Source organism: Protomyctophum bolini, assembly GCF_963924005.1.
Source record: "Protomyctophum bolini genome assembly, chromosome: 13".
NCBI lineage: Eukaryota > Metazoa > Chordata > Actinopteri > Myctophiformes > Myctophidae > Protomyctophum > Protomyctophum bolini.
In genome coordinates, this window is record NC_137874.1 from 8,512,259 (window position 1) to 8,530,610 (window position 18,352).

The 18,352-nt window shown below is 45.1% G+C and overlaps 1 protein-coding gene across 1 annotated transcript in view; it reads left to right on the forward strand.

Moving 5' to 3' along the window:
- Positions 1 to 17,639, forward strand: part of LOC308327507 (roundabout homolog 2-like) — a gene marked incomplete at its 3' end in the record, with an annotated part of 33,321 nt that extends 15,682 nt beyond the window's left edge. Inside the window, exons 2-3 of the mRNA XM_080781029.1 lie at positions 694 to 1,020; positions 17,512 to 17,639. Coding sequence (XP_080637155.1) covers positions 694 to 1,020; positions 17,512 to 17,639 — 455 coding nt within the window. The remainder of the gene's footprint in view (positions 1 to 693; positions 1,021 to 17,511) is intronic.
- Positions 17,640 to 18,352: the final 713 nt, after the last annotated feature.

Consider the following 18,352-nt stretch of genomic DNA (forward strand, 5'->3'; position numbering starts at 1 on the left):
CTTTTTGCAATTATTAACATTTGGAAGACCGTTTGACTGCTATTTTCTAATCTGTTGAATGTGAATGCCGGTGACGCTAAAAAATGATGAGGCAGGAAGCTCGGTATATAATTACGTCTTTTTTGTCATTTAATTGGGTCCCACAATACACAGCACGTTTTTGTTGCTTTTTTTGTTGCAACATAGAAGTGCTGTTCTAAAAAAGGGGAGAATGTTTAGGCTTGTCACAAAAATGCAATAAATGATGTTACTGTATGTTATATACCGGTATCTGATTGAAATTTATACCACTTATACCCATTTTGAGCGTGAACCCCTTTCGGTGTTGGCATTATGTTATGCTTTAGCTGTTGGAAAATAGCAGACCTACAAGCTCATAGCGCGCCACCGAGTGGCGCGCTACGAGCTTGTAGGTCTGCTATTTTTGAAAAATCGAAGAACGACGGACATAGAAACATAGATTTTTCAGAAAGCTGTCAGGATGTCGAAGACATTTTTTTAATCTGATCTGAGGTAAAAAATGGGTTAAATGGTGTAAAAGATCGGTTTCTTCACATAGGGTAAATTGCCGATCATAGACAGGGTAAACGCTGATTTACCGATCAGAGTGAATATCGGCCGATCACCGATCATCGGAGCATCTCTCTCTAGTCCTATAAAATCTAACCCGTCGTTCTTCTCCGTCCCATCCAGGATCCCGGCCTCGGCTGGAGGACGCGGCGCCGCGCGTGGTGGAGCACCCGTCGGACCTGATCGTGTCCAAGGGGGAGCCGGCCACGCTCAACTGCAAGGCGGAGGGGCGCCCGTCGCCCATGGTGGAGTGGTACAAGGACGGGGAGCGCGTGGAGACGGACCGCGAGGACCCCCGCTCGCACCGCATGCTGCTGCCCAGCGGCTCGCTCTTCTTCCTGCGCATCGTGCACGGCCGGCGGAGCAAGCCCGACGAGGGCGTCTACGTCTGCGTGGCGCGCAACTACCTGGGCGAGGCGGTCAGCCGCAACGCCTCGCTGGAGGTCGCAAGTGAGTTTTTGTTTTTGTTGCTCGTTGTGTGTGTGTGTGTGTGTGTGCGAGGGAGTTGGCTCCACGTCCTCGACCACACGGTCCCCTGTTATAAACCTGCTGTTTATTCTCGCCGTGTCGATTTCATTAGCATTATGTGTGGTCACGGAACGGAAATGAAAGACTGTCTCTGTCTGAGTTAGTGCACGCCGGTGGAATAACCTGACCATATGTGACACACTCCAGCTAAAAAGTGAAAAAAAAATTAGTAAATCAATAAATAAACTCTTTTAAATGGTTATATCTCCTTCAATTATTGTCCAATTTCATTGAATGATACATCATATGAAAGCTTACATTCTGTACTTTAATAATCTGTAAAAATCTGAAAAGTAGAGTTGAGGGCCTTTTTGCTGGATTCTGTCACATGATATAACGCCCTCGAAGACAAAAAGACGTCAAGGATTTCCATTTGCTGAAACAACGGCTGTTGTTGTGTATAGAAATACTGTAGATTATGTGTGCTGTTGTTTTCAGTGCAGTGGAGTGATACGTTCCCAGGGCCGTCCGTGTATAGTCAGTGTGTGTGTAGTTCCGGGCGTTTTATGTAGGATGTATTATGGAATTAATGAAGTTCTGAGCACAGATATACAGCCTGATGGATAACGTTGTTATAAACGGATGGTCAATAGAATGACTCAGCGCTGGGCAGTCCAAGCTCATTAAGTATATGATGTTGTGGCTGTGTGAATTGCATTTACTGTATTTATATCGACTCTGTGGGGGTGGAAACCTCATCACGTCCAGAAACTGTTACTTTCAGATTACTTTTTTAGATTTAGAGGACAATTAGGCCTTTTTTAGACCTGAGGACGATTCTACGAAATGTCTTCTAAATCCCGAAAGGTTTTCTGGAAAAAACCTCATGTTTCTATGTGTCAGCGTGGTGCAGCTCAACCTTTTTCAGTATACCGTAAACAGATCTACAAGCTCAAACCGCGTCGCGATTCCCAACCTTGCAGATCTGCTACTTTTGCTATACTTTTGTGTGACGCTGTATAGGGCGTTAACTTATGAAATAAAGAAATAAATAAAATAAAACGCAAAACATGGAGATAAGGCGTTTCTTGCCCCGACAGCTGCAGTGGTATTTTGGAGGCTGTGCGTGCGTGTCTGTGTGTGTGTGTGGAGGTCTCGGCTGGGGAGAGAGAGAGAGAGAGCGAGAGAGAGAGAGAGAGAGAGAGAGAGAGAGAGAGAGAGAGAGAAAACGTGCTCAGGGCAAGGAGGAGCATCTCCAAAAGGACACTCCTCTCTTTCTTATCATGGCCGAGCATCACTCGGGGGCAGCCTGTCCTTAACTCTGATGTAACCCCTCGGCCCCTCGGTGGTGTTTTGAGTCTCGTGGCGGCTTTTCACCTCAAGGCCCCCCCCCCCAGTGTTCTGTTCTGCTCCCCCCCCCCCCCCCCCCCCCCGCCAGCCTCAGACATCCCTCCCATCTGCAGTGGAGGAAAGTAACTTTAACCCCATTCAGGCCTGACGTCGAAAATTTTAAATAAATGTTTTCTAAATCATGACAATTTTCTGAAAAGATTTTTAACGATTTTTCAAAAATAGCAGACCTACAAGTTCAAATGAGCTTGTACATCTGCTATTTTTCAATAGCTAAAGCATATCATAATGCTATAACACCCAAAAGGGGTTTCCCGTCCAGAATGGGTTGACAAAATACACGTCGTTGCTGTCGGACAGAAAACGTCTCATCTCCATATAATAAAAAGCATCAAAAGTAGCCGGTCCCGCAAGCAGCGAAGCGCTATTTTCTTTTAGATCTGAAGAGTAACAGTCTTGGACGTTTCCTCGGTTTACTCGAGTAGTTGTACGACTGCACAATGTTGAGGTACTTTTACTTTACTTCCGTTTTTTTCAAGACATCATACTTAATACTTTAGCAATTGCACGTTTTACTCGACTGCAATTATTTGACAGGTTTTATTTACCGATCACTTTGCCGATTTAGTCGTAGTTTCGACACATTGTGAACTGGTATAGATCAGACAAAGTTTTAAGTAATTACTTTTAGTTTTTCTATTAATTTGAGTATATTTTGAGGTTAATACCTTTTTGTACTTTCACTCAAGTAGATCAGAGCTTTCTTTTACTTATTGTACTACCGTACTTTGATATAAATGGAAAAGAAAAATGGAGTCCTTCATGTTCTCCACCACTGCCCTATCTGTCCACCCCCGACCCACTGTGAAGGAGACGGACCTCTCTGTCGCGTTCTGACCGTCTCTCTCTCTCTCTCTCTCTCTCTCTCTCTCTCTCTCTCTCTCTCTCTCTCTCTCTCTCTCTCTCTCTCTCTCTCTCTCTCTCTGACTGGGTCCGTTTAATGGCGAGAAGATAACAGCTGTCGCCACTGGAAGACAGGAAGACAGACTGACTGGGAAACGTTGTTGGTGGGCGGATAGGAGGGGGGAGGGGGGGTGGTTGACTGACTCACTAGCTGGCAGTAAAATCCTCAGTGATCATCATTCGACCCTGAGAGTTGAATGATCACAGAGGACTTTATTTATTTATTTACTGTGCAAAACTTCTTCTTGCACGAGGCATAGATGTCCAGCTGAAATAGAGAAATATGACCTGGCTATAATGCACCACCTTCCTGTCAGGAAAACTCAGAGAAGGTTTATCCCAAAAAGGGCACCGTCATTTCTATTTTCCACGCACAGCGGTATACCGACGGTGCTCGTTTGCACTTTAATTAAATCTGCATGGGGGCCAATTACTGTAGATTTAGCTTTCTATTGGATTAGAAGGTGTTAGAATGTGCTGTGGTGCCTTTACACACAGGGGCCATGGGGTCATTGCAGTTTTTTTTACATCAGCCAGAGGTAATTTGCCAGAGGTATAATCTATATGTTGCCACTACAAGTTGTGTTTTTACTGTAGCCAAAAGATTGACTGACTTTGGAAGTCTTGTGGCACAATGTATACTGTATGTGTGCCACAAATATTTCCCCAGAAAATGACTAAATGAGCATCCGGTTATCTTTCCACACACAGACTGGTTTGAGCTATATACAGCAGCACGTTCGCACTCAGCTGCTTTCAAAGAAGGACCAGTAAACTGTTTTTTCCTTTCCTATTCCTTTCCTCTCTGGCCTCTTGCAGTGTTGTCCACCCTTTAAAATTCAAAACCCATTCCAGGAATTCCTCATTGCGCTATATAACACAAACCAGCTGAATGATTGGAACTTCTATACTTTTCTTGGTACAAAAAAAAGAAACCCCCGGTGAAATCGTGCTTTCCTTAAAGAATCTAGAGACCTATATAACCTAATCATGGTGAATTTCCCCCAGTCAGCTTCGTCGTCCACAGAAAAGCACAGGTCCTTCTCGCTGCTTGTTAGAATGACTCGGCTGAACCAAAGAGAATTAAACATCCAGTCGAGATCCCGTGATCTTTTTGTGGCCAAATGTCCATTTCCTGGGGTCTAGTAGTAGGACTACGTTATAGTAATTAAAGGTATATTCAGTGATTTCACTTAATTCAAATATCACTTATTTTTTTGTTTTGTTGTGATAATCCTCTCTACTATAGAGTGGTGTGACCATATAAGGAGTTCCTCCCTGTCCCCAGTTAACCCCTGGGGGTCAAAAAATCGTATGTTTCATTTTTGGCTCTCCATCCTGATTGGATGAAAGGCCTTGGGTCCCAGCCAAAAACGAAACCTACGGTTTTTTGAGTGAAATCACTGAATATACCTTTAACAATAAAGAAATCGCCGTAAAACTTTGTTAAAAACAATACATACTGTATTTAGCCTCCTTGTTCGAATGTTGTTTTGAACGTTATACGCTGTCTTATCGACAATGCAGATCATTGACACTGGGTGTCGTGGGGATAAAATGTATGAAAAAAGACAAACCGAGCGTGTTTCTGGGAGAATGTTGGCGAGCAGTGCTATAGTATAGCAGCAGGTTCAGGATTCAAGATGAAAGATGCCTCCTCTCTCTGTGCGATAGTTACTTTTAAGCCGTGGCACATTTCATCACGCGTTGATTATGGTCAAGCCAAGTGCTCTGGACATACATTAAGGGCTTTGATATACTTTGTTGTGTGCGGCGCCACGGACCGAAAACAACAAATCTATAACGTCGTAATGTGTCGCAGCAGCACAAGTTTGCTGTACAATTAAGTCTAAGTCACCCTTAATGCTGGTAGCACTCGTGACAAATTGCTAGCAGCCGCTGAAGATGAAAAAGAAAAGAAAAGGTAGTAATAAACACCACTTTAAGTCTTGTTTTAAAATTGAAGGCGTGTTTTGGGGACAATATAAAGCATTCAGAAATCAAGGGCCACGTAACTACACTGTGACGGAACAGACTGAAGGAGGTCTTTGATGAAAACATTGCCGTCAATAAATATTGAGCAAGTGAGTGAAGGACAGTTCACCTTAAAATCCTCAGTAGTGTGACTTTTACTTTAGAAATATTTAAATGGTTTTGTTCATTCTCATCATTAAATGTGGGTTCTCCAACAGTTTTTTCTCAGCCTATAATGGTGCGCTTTCCACTGAATGTATACGGGTGTGCAAAAGCTGACTCATGTTCACGTGAACAGAACAACGAGTGGCCCAGGAAATAAATCGCAATGCATTTTTCCCATAGGCATTTCTTAAGTATTTATTTAAAGACGGTTTACGCCGCGGACAAAGCCAACTCGGATCGTGACAAATCATGACAAATGAACGCAATGTTTTGTGTGAGAGTTGAGGTGAGTTGAATTCGTGGCGCCCAGTCCCCACTGGCGTCTATAGCGATGTGACCAGCAGCGCATTGGGCTCGCTGTCACAATGCACTAAATCCAGCGCTCCCTCCCGTTGTCGGCTGGCATCAACTGAGCCTCCAAACCCGCGTGCTGTGAGGTTGCATAGGGCCATGTTTACAGCCCAGAGGGCTTTCCTTTTTCATCCAGCGCTTCTGTGGAATCCACACTCCCAGACTCTTCACTTTGATATCTATAGTGTCTCTTTATTCCATTCTGGGCGCGGGGACACCCGTTTGGTGTTTTAAAGCATTATGTTATACTTTAGCTATTGAAAAATAGCAGATCTACAAGCTCATAGCGCGCGCGCTATACGAGCTTGTACGTCTGCTATTTTTTTGAAAAGTCGTGAAAATGTATATTCTTTTTCGGAGCCAATGACGTTTTTTAACTCAAATCTTTGCATCTGGGGGGGGGGGGGGGGGGTCCCTGGAACTATGGGGGGTCGGCGGACAATTACATATATTTTCTGGGCACCACTGATATAGAAACAGGGGTATTTCAGAAAACTGACAGGATTTAGAAGACATTCTTTTAAAATGTCGAAGTCAGGTCTTAATGGGTTATATTCCAGTCGGCCAGACGTCGGTCAGTTTCTCTCTGTCTGGCTTTGCTTTAGTTTATACACTTCCTCCTTCCTATTTATTTAACTTTTAGATTTTTTTCTTCCAATGTCTGTCCACAGACGAAGAGACAAACAAACACACACAACTCATTAACCAGGTCGAGTCAGATGTGTGGCATTTCCTCTCTCTCTTTATAGATAACAATCTGAAATCCTGTTTTCAAATCTCCAGCAGCATGCCTGCGATGGGAGAAACATGGAGCACAGCGTTGTGTCATGTGTGTCCGTCCCCCTTGCTCCGGGAAGCCTAAAGTGTTTTATTTTTCTCGTTTTTTTTTAAAGATTTGTTTTAGGCTTTTGTGCCTTTTATTGATAGTTACATTGAAGACAGACAGGGAAATAGGGAGAGAGAGAGAGAGAAGGGGAGAGAGACACGCAGCAAAAGGTCGTCATGACCGGGACTCGAACACGCGGCGCGCCGTCAGGACAAAGCCTACAGTATATGTGGCATGCGCCTCCCTGGACCGCTATAGGCCAGCGGGCGCCACGAAGCCTAAGTTGTTAGCCTAATTTTTATACAGGGTATTATTAACACACATGTACAATACATGCAATAAACAAACACACATTTACCACTGCTACATTTCGGAGCTCAGACACCAGGGAGAGGAGTTCTGTAAACATGTGCCAGCGTTGGCCAGCATAGTGCCCCCCCCCCCCCACCACCACCAGCGCCAAGTCCTGCCAGCCCCTCTGCCGGCGCGGTGCCAGCGGGGCCAGAGATGAGCCCAGGTATAGTGGCAGTGCCAAAGGGCTCAGCGTGGCGTCAATGTGTGGCATCACAACATGGTGCTTTGTGGCGGCATGGTCTCACTTGACTATAGGAAGCCCGAGAGGGAGCCGTGTGCGTGTGTGCGCGTGCGCGTGTGTGTGGTGTGTGTGTGTGTATATGCGTGTGTCAGTCACAGTGCTGGCTCAGAGCCAGCGCTGTGGGATGACTCGTGGGTTTAAGGAGGTTTAACCCCTCACAGACTGGTGCAGAGCCATTGAGTGTTGCTGCATACATATACAGAAACCTGAATCAAGGCTTTGTATTTTGGTGTGTGTGTGCGCGTGTGCGTGTGCGTGCATGTGCGTGTCTAAATGTCACACAAAAACAGTGATAGTAGCCCCTCTACAAGCTCACAGCTTGTCGTATCGTTATGTATACTTCTGCTATTGGCACTGCGCCGTGAGAGTTTGATTTGTGCAAATTGGTCTCAAAAAGTTTGAATGCCACTGCAGTACAGTACATTGATTTTGGGCCTGTTTGGAACTGAAGTATTGAAGTATTGTCCCTCTATATATATATATATATATATATATATATATATATATATATATATATACACCTCCCCAGTGCCCAGGATTACATCAGATAATTGACATTGGGTGAAAAGATGGGTTACAAAATCACGGGATAATTTATATTTTTTTAATGTGTGTGATATATATTGATCACAGAGGCACATTAAGACACGTGATGTCTGTCTGTCTGCGTGCGCCAGCCAGACACGCGGGAAGACACATAACACTGACAAATGAATCTATTTGAATACATCACGAACACGGCAGACATTAACTCATGCCCTATATACCATTGAAGCACTGGACAGGTAATAGCCTATATATATTATGTTTGATGCACACACAGTGATGCGTCAATCATTCGATGTATATTCTCTTAAAATGCAATGCACCGGTTAATGTATAGCTGCATGCATTTTTAAACCCATTTAAAAATAAACCTCAAAATAAAATAAAATAAATCCTTCTAAATCCTCCAGTTTTCTGAAATAAATATTTTCACGATTTTTCGAAAATAGCAGACCTACAAGCTCGTAGCGCGCCACCGAGTGGCGCGCTACGAGCTTGTAGATCTGCTTTTTTTCAATAGCCAAAGCATAACATAACGACACGTCGTGAGCTTTTAGATCTGCAATTTCTGTCAATCTTCAACCTATAATATATAAGGAAAGTGGCTGATGTCTATACATCTATATGGGGACGACAAAAACAACGCCTAATATGACTTCTTAATATGTTCTTTCTCTTTGTACGTGTGTGGGGGGGTTTCTTTTCTCCACGCTGATCATGTCGATTTCACACGTAAAATAAATGTCTCAGACTTGTCGGAGGCACGATTGTCAGCCAAGCACAACAACCTGAGCATACGCAGTATAACCCATTTAGACCTGGCGTCGAAAAATTAAAAAAAATTAAAATTATGAAAATGTTCTGAAAAACCTCACGTTTCTATATCAGTGGTGCTCAATCAAGGACCTGTAATTGGCCACTGACCCCCCCATCTGAAAATATGTTGTTCCAGGGACCCCCCCCCCCCCCCCCCAGAAGCAAATATTTGAGTAAAAAAGTTCGCTCTGAAAGAATATATACTCAAAAAAATATTTGCGCCCATGCACCTTTTCACGATTTCTCAAAAACAGCAGACCTATACAAGCTCGTAGCGTGGCACCGAGTGCCGCGCTATACGAGCTTGTAGATCTGCTATTTCTCAATAGCTAAAGTATCCCCCCGACCCCGTCCAGAATGGGATAAAATCCTCACACACATGCAGCAGCGCAGCGTGGTGGTGGGAGAGTTAGACACCCACCCACCCCAGGGTGGGTGGGTGGGTGTCTGACATTCAGAGACCCGACCTGCACAGCAGCCACTCCTCCTCCAGGCTGTTGCAGGATTGTTGAGTGTTTTATACCGGGGGCGCTGACACTTTTATCACGGCTCCTACGACGTCTCTCCACTGACCAGTTTTATGGCTCATGAATATTCAAGAAGCCCCACATCCCACAGGGAAGAGGATGGGTGTTTTGTAAAAAAAGCCGGGGAGAGGGAGGGAGGGAGGGAGGGAGGGGGAGGGGGGTGGTTGGTTGGGGTTCGGAGGCATTTTCAATTCAAACTGACTGATGGGGGTGTGGGGGGGGGGGTTACATCTGACTGAGGCCCTTTGTGCCCCATACCTAGCACCTCGGAGGTTGTTTAGAGGTCGCGCCTCCGAGGTTCAAGATGGCAGCTGCCCTCTGTGGTATGTAGAGAATGAACAGGTGAGGAGGTGAGGACGGGGGACGGGGGGATCCATGAAACCCCTGTCGCGCGCACGTGTGTGTGTGTGTGTGTGTGTGTGTGGGGGGGGGCATGTGCGTGCTTGTGAAGCTGTGGTAGCAATGGTTAGGGCCAGCTTGTTCACCCACCATAACACTCAGTTACCAGCTGGCCAACAGCACCCAACACCTTCCTCCTCCCAGACGAGGCACATGCACACACACACACACACACACACACACACGCACGCGCACACACACACGCACACGTGCGCACGCATGCACACGCACACACACACAGGCACACACACCTGTCATCTGTGACTGCTGAGACCTCAGGCAGAAAAATGGATTTGTGGGTTTAGGGATTTGGCGAGTGCACGGAAATGGATTTGGGGGCCTCGGTATTGGCTGGGGGTGCAACGGGAGCATTAGGAAGGAAGGATGGGCTGTCGTCTGATAAGACAGACAGAGTGTATATCCCCCCCAACACACACACACACACACACACACACACACACACACACACCTTCCATGGGACAAGCCCCCCCTAACCTCAGGTGGCTCGAGGCTGGCTGTTCTTCTCTTTCCTCTGTTATTAACCTCTGTTGGCCCGGGCCAAAGGAGGAGAGGGGGGGGGGGGGTTGGGGGGGATTTACAAGAACTTAAGTGTAAGAGGCAGTCATTTTGACCTGTGGATACACATACAGTCATGTTGACTGTGGATACACATACAGTCATATTGACCTGCAGTGGATACACATATACAGCCTATTTTGGTACGTGCTAGCTAACGTACTAAACAGAGCACTGTTTCCCCAAACAGCCGGTACTCGGGACCAAAACGTTTTTTCCTACATTCAATTAAAAAAAGAAAATATAGCCATGTTTCTTTTTAAAGACAAACTGAACAATCACAACTCCTCATCACTTTAAAACAGTTCCATGATTTATTTCGTGAATAAACTAAAAAAGATCTTGTAATTGTTTTTTTTTCTTTTTGCTATTTTCACTAGTTTTGGGTCCCTAAAAAAGGTTGGGAAGTAACCACTGCACTAGATAGAGAGAGCTCCAACCTACCTAGGATTGCTACCAATTGTACCCCTGCAAGCATTACGACAAATTATTAACATAATGAGGTTTTTTTTTTAATTAGTTTCTATTTATATTTTCTTTCATGTCTTATGTAAAGCAATGTTGTTGTTGCTGTTATAACAAGTATAGTGTATAATCTCCGCTGTTTTTGGAGCAGCCACATCGTGACAGCCATGGCCAGCATAAATTCCAGATAGATTTGATATAAATTTGTCCATTTGGAAGGTTGTCTATATGGAGAGGTGAACATGTATAGTGTATACCTCACTGAAACGAAATGGTGCTCCAACTCAATGGTGGAAACACATAGCTGCCAATGCAATGCTTTTCACAAGCCTTTGGGAGTCGTTTGTCATTTCACGCACATCTGCCAACGAAAGAATTGTGTGTGTGTGTGTGTGTGTGTGTGTGTGTGTGTGTGTGTGTGTGTGTGTGTGTGTGTGTGTGTGTGTGTGTGTGTGTGTGTGTGTGTGTGTGTGTGTGTGTGTGTGTGTGTGTGTGTGTGGTGGGGTGTGGTGGGGGTGGGGGGATTTAGTTTTTATGCTGAGTCATCATTGCTGATATTTTATTACAAAATGTGCTGTCCGTACTGTTAGCCACACAGTTTCTGTTAAGCATGGTTCTTCATTGTGCTGAGCCATCTACTGTATGCTTTATTATTGCAAAAAAGTCCCCTGTACTTTGAGCCCTGCACCAAGACTCATATTTTGTTAATTGTCCGTCAGGATATACTCGTAGAGACGACAGCCATTTATTGCAACGATATTGCATTGTGTTTTGGCCATGTGGCTCTGCTTCCACGATGCTCCAGAACAAATATGTCACTACTCCACCCCCCCCCCCCCCCCCCCCCCACACACACACACACACACACACACACACACACACACAGAGAGAGCCCAAAGATACACAGTTATTACTCGTATAGCGCAGGACCGACAGCTATACTATACTCACCAAGAGTGTATTAAAATAACAACGATATACCGTACGTACGATATCGGTCACCGCATTGAACTACACGTTGACGTAATAATGATGATATTATAAACGCTGCTATACGGGGAGGAGGCTGGTGGTGGTCACGGACAATTCCATATATTTTGGGCGGCCGTTGACATGGAAATGAACGACATGAGGTTTTTCAGAAAACTGTTTAGAAGGCATTTAGAGAATGGTCCTCAGGTCTAAATGGGTTTAAATAGGCTGCCTATAGTATAGTTGAACCATTAGGATTAATGGACATCATAGTGTCGTGCCTGAATTACCACAATTATCTCTATATACGCTGAACCATTTTGTTGGGGGGAAAAAAAAAAACAATAATCTTGGTGGCTTCAGAAACGTATATAGACACCAAATTAAACCTGATCGTCCCCATTTGGCGCTTGGCAGGTGTTCATTACAGAGCCAATAGGATAATGGAGCTATATAGTTACTATATCTGTCTACTGTATATGTATAACATCCATTGTCTATACTGTAGCTCAGGTGTTCACAACCTGGGGGTCGCGACCCCTTTGGGGGGGGGGGGGGGGGGGTTATATTAAAAAAAGAAGAAGAAAAAGAAAGTGCAACTGATTGGCTGCGAGCATAATGGTGCAAGAAGAGGGCGAAGGTGCATGCGTCTGTCTGTCTGTCTGTCTGTCGGTCTGTCTGTCTGTCTGTCTGTGTCTGTCGGTCTGTCTGTCTGTGTCTGTCGGTCTGTTGGGCAGGCGGCTGGGCCAGCCAGCCAGCCATGGTCTTCAGTCATGGGATTAAAGGTCCTGGCCTTGTGGAGGACTGACTGGTCCCAGACCAGTCCTGAGAGAAGGGATCAGATGGCCAGAGTGAGGCCAGGGGGGTGGTGGGTGGGTTCCTCCTCCTCCTCCTCTGGCTAACCCCCCTCCTCCCCTCATGGAGGATGATGGCCGTCTGGTGGTTATTGAGCCTGGCCCAGAGGATAGCTTTGAATTAATTAGGCCCAGGATGGAGGAGAACGAGACTGGTGGCGCGCGTGTGTGACGTGTGTGTGTGTGTGTGTGACATGTGTGTGTGACATATGTGTGTGATGTGTGACTGTGTGTGTTGTTCTTTCTGCTTTGGCAATGTAAACGTATGTTTTCTCATGCCAAATTGAATTGAATTGAATTGAATTGAATTGAATTGAATTGAATTGAATTGAATTGAATTGAATTGAATTGTGTGCGTGTGCGTGCTATATCCTTGTTTGTATAGGGTCATTTTTCCAAGAGAAAATATTGCTTTACGGTTAAAGAATTAGTTAACTGGGTTATAACGTTGAGGTTTGGCGTCAGGCATTTAAAGGTTATATAGGTTTTAGAGGGGTTGGTTTTGGAGTCATGCCTGATTTTATAGTGAGTTGGTTGGTATAGGTTAGGGTTAGAAATGGCAATGTTTTCACTGAAATGACGAGGTCCTCACAAGTATAGTAATACTAATGGTGCGTGCATGTGTTTGTGTGTTTGTCATAAAGGGTCAGAGGGACAATGGTGGGGGGATGGGGGGTACACGAAGGGGAGGTAGGACAACAGGTGGTGTGAGGAAGACCCCCCCCTCCTTGTAACAACAGGCCATGGGGGGTCCCGGGGAGAACAATGGCAGCCCCTGGTCCAACTGTTCTCCAATCAAGCCCCATTATCTCAGACCCCCCCCCCCAACTATCCCCTTCTGACCTGAGATCAGATTCTAAAAGTGTCTTGAACTACATCCTGACAGTTTTCATGAAAAAGCTATGTTTCTATGTCAGTCGTTCTTTGATTTTAAAAAAATAGCAGACCAGTGGCGCGCTACGAGCTTGTAGATCTGCTATTTTCAATAGCTATAAAGCATAACATGATGCTAGCACCAAAAGGGGTTCTGTTGGGACGTTCACTATTGTATAGAAACCTGCTCTTGTGTCCAATTGTTTTTGTAAAACCCATTCAGACCCTGCATGAGGTCGATTCTACAAAATGTCTCCTGATTCACGACAGTTTTCTGAAAAGCTTATATGTCTCTGTGTCAGTGGTGCTCTCAAACTATATATGTAATATATCTGAAAATATGTTGTTCCAGGGCCTCAGCCCCCCCCCCCCCCCCCCCCCTTTGTAGCAGATCTACAAGCTCGAAATGCAGAGCAAAGCGGCGCGTTTTGAGCTTGTCGATCTGCTGTCTTTGAATTTGAATCCTGAAAAGTAACAGTTTTGCACATAATGAGGTTTACTTTCCACCCACACATTTAATTCACACTACAGTACAGACACTGGATGTTGAAGAAAAGTAATTATAGATATAGCTCGGACACTGTCATAATACCATCACCAGAAGAAAGTTGAAGCATTATTTTAACTTTATTATGAGGCTATAATATAATATGCAATCTAGCACCGCATGTGTCACTCCATTGTAGCAGCTGGAACAAAATGCAAGCACGCCGACAAGCAGTTAATCAAACTAATCCATTATACAAAATAATAAATTAGTATATAACTCTACAAACACTGTTGTACAACAACGGTAATCAGTGATTACCGTATGTGGTTAATGAGACTATACAAAGAAAAGAAAAAATCCATACCGCGGGCTTTTAAGATTATTCAATTATTGGAAACATAATCAATAGGATAATTGCTACAAACATAGTTGATTGTTTGCAGGCAGCCCTATACAGTCAAGCAGATACAAGCAATGGGTAATATATATATAAGACAAATAACAATTCATTCAAATCCAAATGTGGCCCTCATTGATTTCAGCTGTTACATTTCCAAACATGCAAACATGACCAGCTTTTATTACTTCTTCTAGTGTATATTAGTAGCTTAATGACTATAGTATTAAAATGATTAGTCTTTTTTTTTTATGTCCAATGCATTTGTATTTAGTTCATAAAGTTAACATAACTAAATGCAATCAGGATTCCAATTAAAAAATAGCTAAGAATAATTCAAATATAGCAAAAAATTGCCGATCTACAAGCTCAAAACGCATCACACTGCGACGTGTTTTGAGCTTGTAGATCGGCAATATTTTTGCTACGACAGTAATATGCAATGTGGCCCTCTGGAGTGAGTTTGGAACTATAGTGGCCCTCTGGAGTCTGGAGTGAGTGTGGAAATATAGTGGCCCTCTGGAGTGAGTGGGGAAATATAGTGGCCCTCTGGAGTGGGTGTGGAACTATAGTGGACCTTTGGAGTGAGTGTTGAAATATAATATAGTGGCCCTCTGGAGTGAGTGTGGAAATATAATATAGTGGTCCTCTGGAGTGAGTGTGGAAACACAGTGGCCCTCTGGAGTGAGTGTGGAAACATAGTGGCCCTCTGGAGTGAGTGTGGAAACATAGTGGCCCTCTGGAGTGAGTGTGGAAACATAGTGGCCCTCTGGAGTGAGTGTGGAAACATAGTGGCCCTCTGGAGTGAGTGTGGAAACATAGTGGCCCTCTGGAGTGAGTGTGGAAACATAGTGGCTCTCTGGAGTGAGTGTGGAAACATAGTGGCCCTCTGGAGTGAGTGTGAAAACATAGTGGCCCCTCTGGAGTGAGTGTGGAAACATAGTGGCCCCTCTGGAGTGAGTGTGGAAACATAGTGGCCCTCTCCATCGTCAAAGTTGCCCACCCCTGATCCAGGGGTGGTCTCAGACAGATGATTTGACACAGAGGTTACATCTAGGGGGGGGGGTCTCACTCTCAGACATCATGTGACAGTCGGACACTAAGCAGTAGCAAGCACAAACGCCAATCAATACACGTTTCAAACACATCGATCGTGACAGACGCGTCGATACGACGAGGCAGATAAAATGAACATGAGGCCTGACAGTGGGAGAAGCGCGTACAGCTTGTTAGTGTCGCCGTCGAGTTGGAAAGCGGACAGAAAAATGTGTGAGAATGAGCAGCCATTCATCCGTCCTTGAAGCTGTCTTCAACGTAACGAAGAGAGATGACTGTGTCTATAGTTTTCTGGGGAGCTATTGGGGGGAGGAAAAATAATAATTTATAATATTTTTGAGCAAATACCTCTATCGATGTGCGACAACCTATTATTTCTTTCTTCTTCCGAAAATAGCAGACCTACAAGCAAACGTGCACGGGCACAATTTTATAGCTATTATCTACTCTTGACAGTTTGTGTAAAAAGTGTAAAATGGAGACAAACCGTTGTTTGTTTGTCTGCAACTCTGCATGAGATTCTCTCCAGTATCTCACACACACACACACACACACACACACACACACACACACACGCACACACACACGCACACACACACCCACACAGGCTTGCTGAAGGCCGCTTCCCATCAAAGAGATTCAAATATGTTCTATTATAACAGTTGGTGCAGAAGTCTGTCGACCCCAGTGGAGAAAGACCGACGGTATATTATAGAAAGAATGCAAACAAGCTGTTCAAACGCTCTCTTGCCTCTCTTATACATATTGATTCCCCCCCCCCCCCCCCCCCCCCCCCCCCCGAAACGAACGAATGTGTGCGAGTCTTTATTGCTATTCGTATACTTGGGTTTTTTTCGGAATGCATTTGGTTTGTATAACCTCGTAGGGAGCCAAAACAGGAAGAGGAGCAGGATGAGAAGGAGAGGTATATATACAGCATGTTAAAACTAAAGGGAAGGGAGAGCGTTCGCTGTGTATTTATAGCGGATAACCGCATTAGCGGGGAATTATAAATTGTTCTTTGGGTATTTGCCAGGCGCATTGTTGCACATTATAGGCCCTCTGCATTATACCCACATACTAACGAATTATACGAGCAGTGGCTGCATGCCGTTAACAATTAACATGCGCACTTACAGCACCTGGGAGTATTGTCTTATACTCAAGGACACTTCTACATTAAGCATGCGGGGGGGGGGGGGGGGCGTACTGTACATGTATGATTCACCCCCACGGCTGCTCTACCTCCTGAGCCACTGTAATAATAGCTCCAATTGTTAAATCAACATTTTGTCCGGCCTAGCTTGACTGGGTTACTGCCTGGCCTGGCCTGGCCTGCGTCAGAGACTTCCAGGTGTCCGTCTTTTGTTTAATGTTGTATAATCAATTGTTACTAGTTCCATTCTCACCCTTCCCAGCTCTATACCTGTCTATAGTGGGTGCCAGAAGAAACATTTCACTTTATGTAAACCTGGCAACCATTTATTGATGGTTTACTTTTCAGACAGGCAGAGGACGGGATACAGGGTATAGTATGAGGCTCCAGCTTGTTGCCAGGTTGGTTTATATGGTTTTCAGTAATAGGCAGAGGACGGGGGGATGCAGGGTATAGTATGAGGCTCCAGCTTGTTGCCAGGTTGGTTTATATGGTTTTCAGTAATAGGCAGAGGACGGGGGGATGCAGGGTATAGTATGAGGCTCCAGCTTGTTGCCAGGTTGGTTTATATGGTTTTCAGTAATAGGCAGAGGACGGGGGATGCAGGGTATAGTATGAGGCTCCAGCAGAAATGCATTACAAAAATGCATTTCACGTGGACTTAGGCACGGTTTGACCTCACGGGGCAAATGCTAAACGTGCAAGGCTAAGCGGTCGTTGGAGAATGCTTATTGATTTCTGCCCCACATTATGTTACATTTATATGCGATTAAAATTCACCTTTTAAAGACGCCGCCTCTGTGCCTCGGATTTATAGGAAAGGTCAGAGGAGGGGGCTTAAGTCGCTCAAGTGGACCTAAATGGATTTCTGCATCCCAAGATCCATCTGGTTTTTTTTAGGAGTTTGTTGACGGGGTGGACAATTAGAGCATGTTGTCTACCCCCTCCCACACACATGCATACACACACACGTACGCACACACACACACACACACACACACACACAGACGCCCCTGCCGCCGCTCTCCCCACTAACAGGCTGTGGGTGGGTGGGTGGGGTGGGGGGTTGTATCGGGCACGAGGCATCAGCACAAAGCCCTTGACTATAACCATCTGTTCCAGCGATGCGGACGGAGTGTGTTTTTGCGTATATGGGGCTGGACGGGCAGCTTCTCCCCACATCAGCCGGGCGGCGGGCACCGTCCGGAGGAGGAACATGCATGGTGGACAGGGACAGCTGGGCGCCATGAGCCCGCTATACGCTGCCACAGACAGACAGACAGACAGACAGACAGACAGACTGGCTCGTCTCCAGCACAAATACAGTCAGTGTCTTCTCCAACATCTCAGGCCCCACAGCGTCGCACGCACGCAGCAATAAGGGGACGGGAAGGGAAAGCATATAGTGTCAGAGCCATTGTGACCTCAGTGAAACACACACACACACACACACATGCGTGAAATGGCATGGTCATGTGTGTGTGTGTCTGTGTGCGTGTGCGTGTGTGCGTGCGTGCCACCTTCCATAGCCACATATTACACAGCTGAAAAAGCTGTGTAAAAATTCATGTGCAGTCACATGTCATATATAGCACAGTGGTTCTCACAGTGGTTCTCACAGTGGTTCTCACAGTGGTTCTCACAGACCCCCAGGGGTCCTTGAAGGAGTTCCAGGGGGTCCCCTGCAGCTAAATGATATAGTTTGTAACCAAATGGGTCTGTATAACTCTGAGAGTGTACGAATGGCACCTAACGCGTTCCATTTTGGTTCCATTTATTTTGTACACTCTCATAGTTAAATAAACATTGCTTTTACAATCTAAATTGGGGGGGCCCCAGAGATAGAAATAGAAATGCCATTAAATGGAGGCTAATAATGGATGTCAAACTGGGGGTCCTTGAAATTAAACGTGTTGAGAATCACTGAGTCGTAAAAACCTTCTCTTATGGGGGTCCCTGGGCA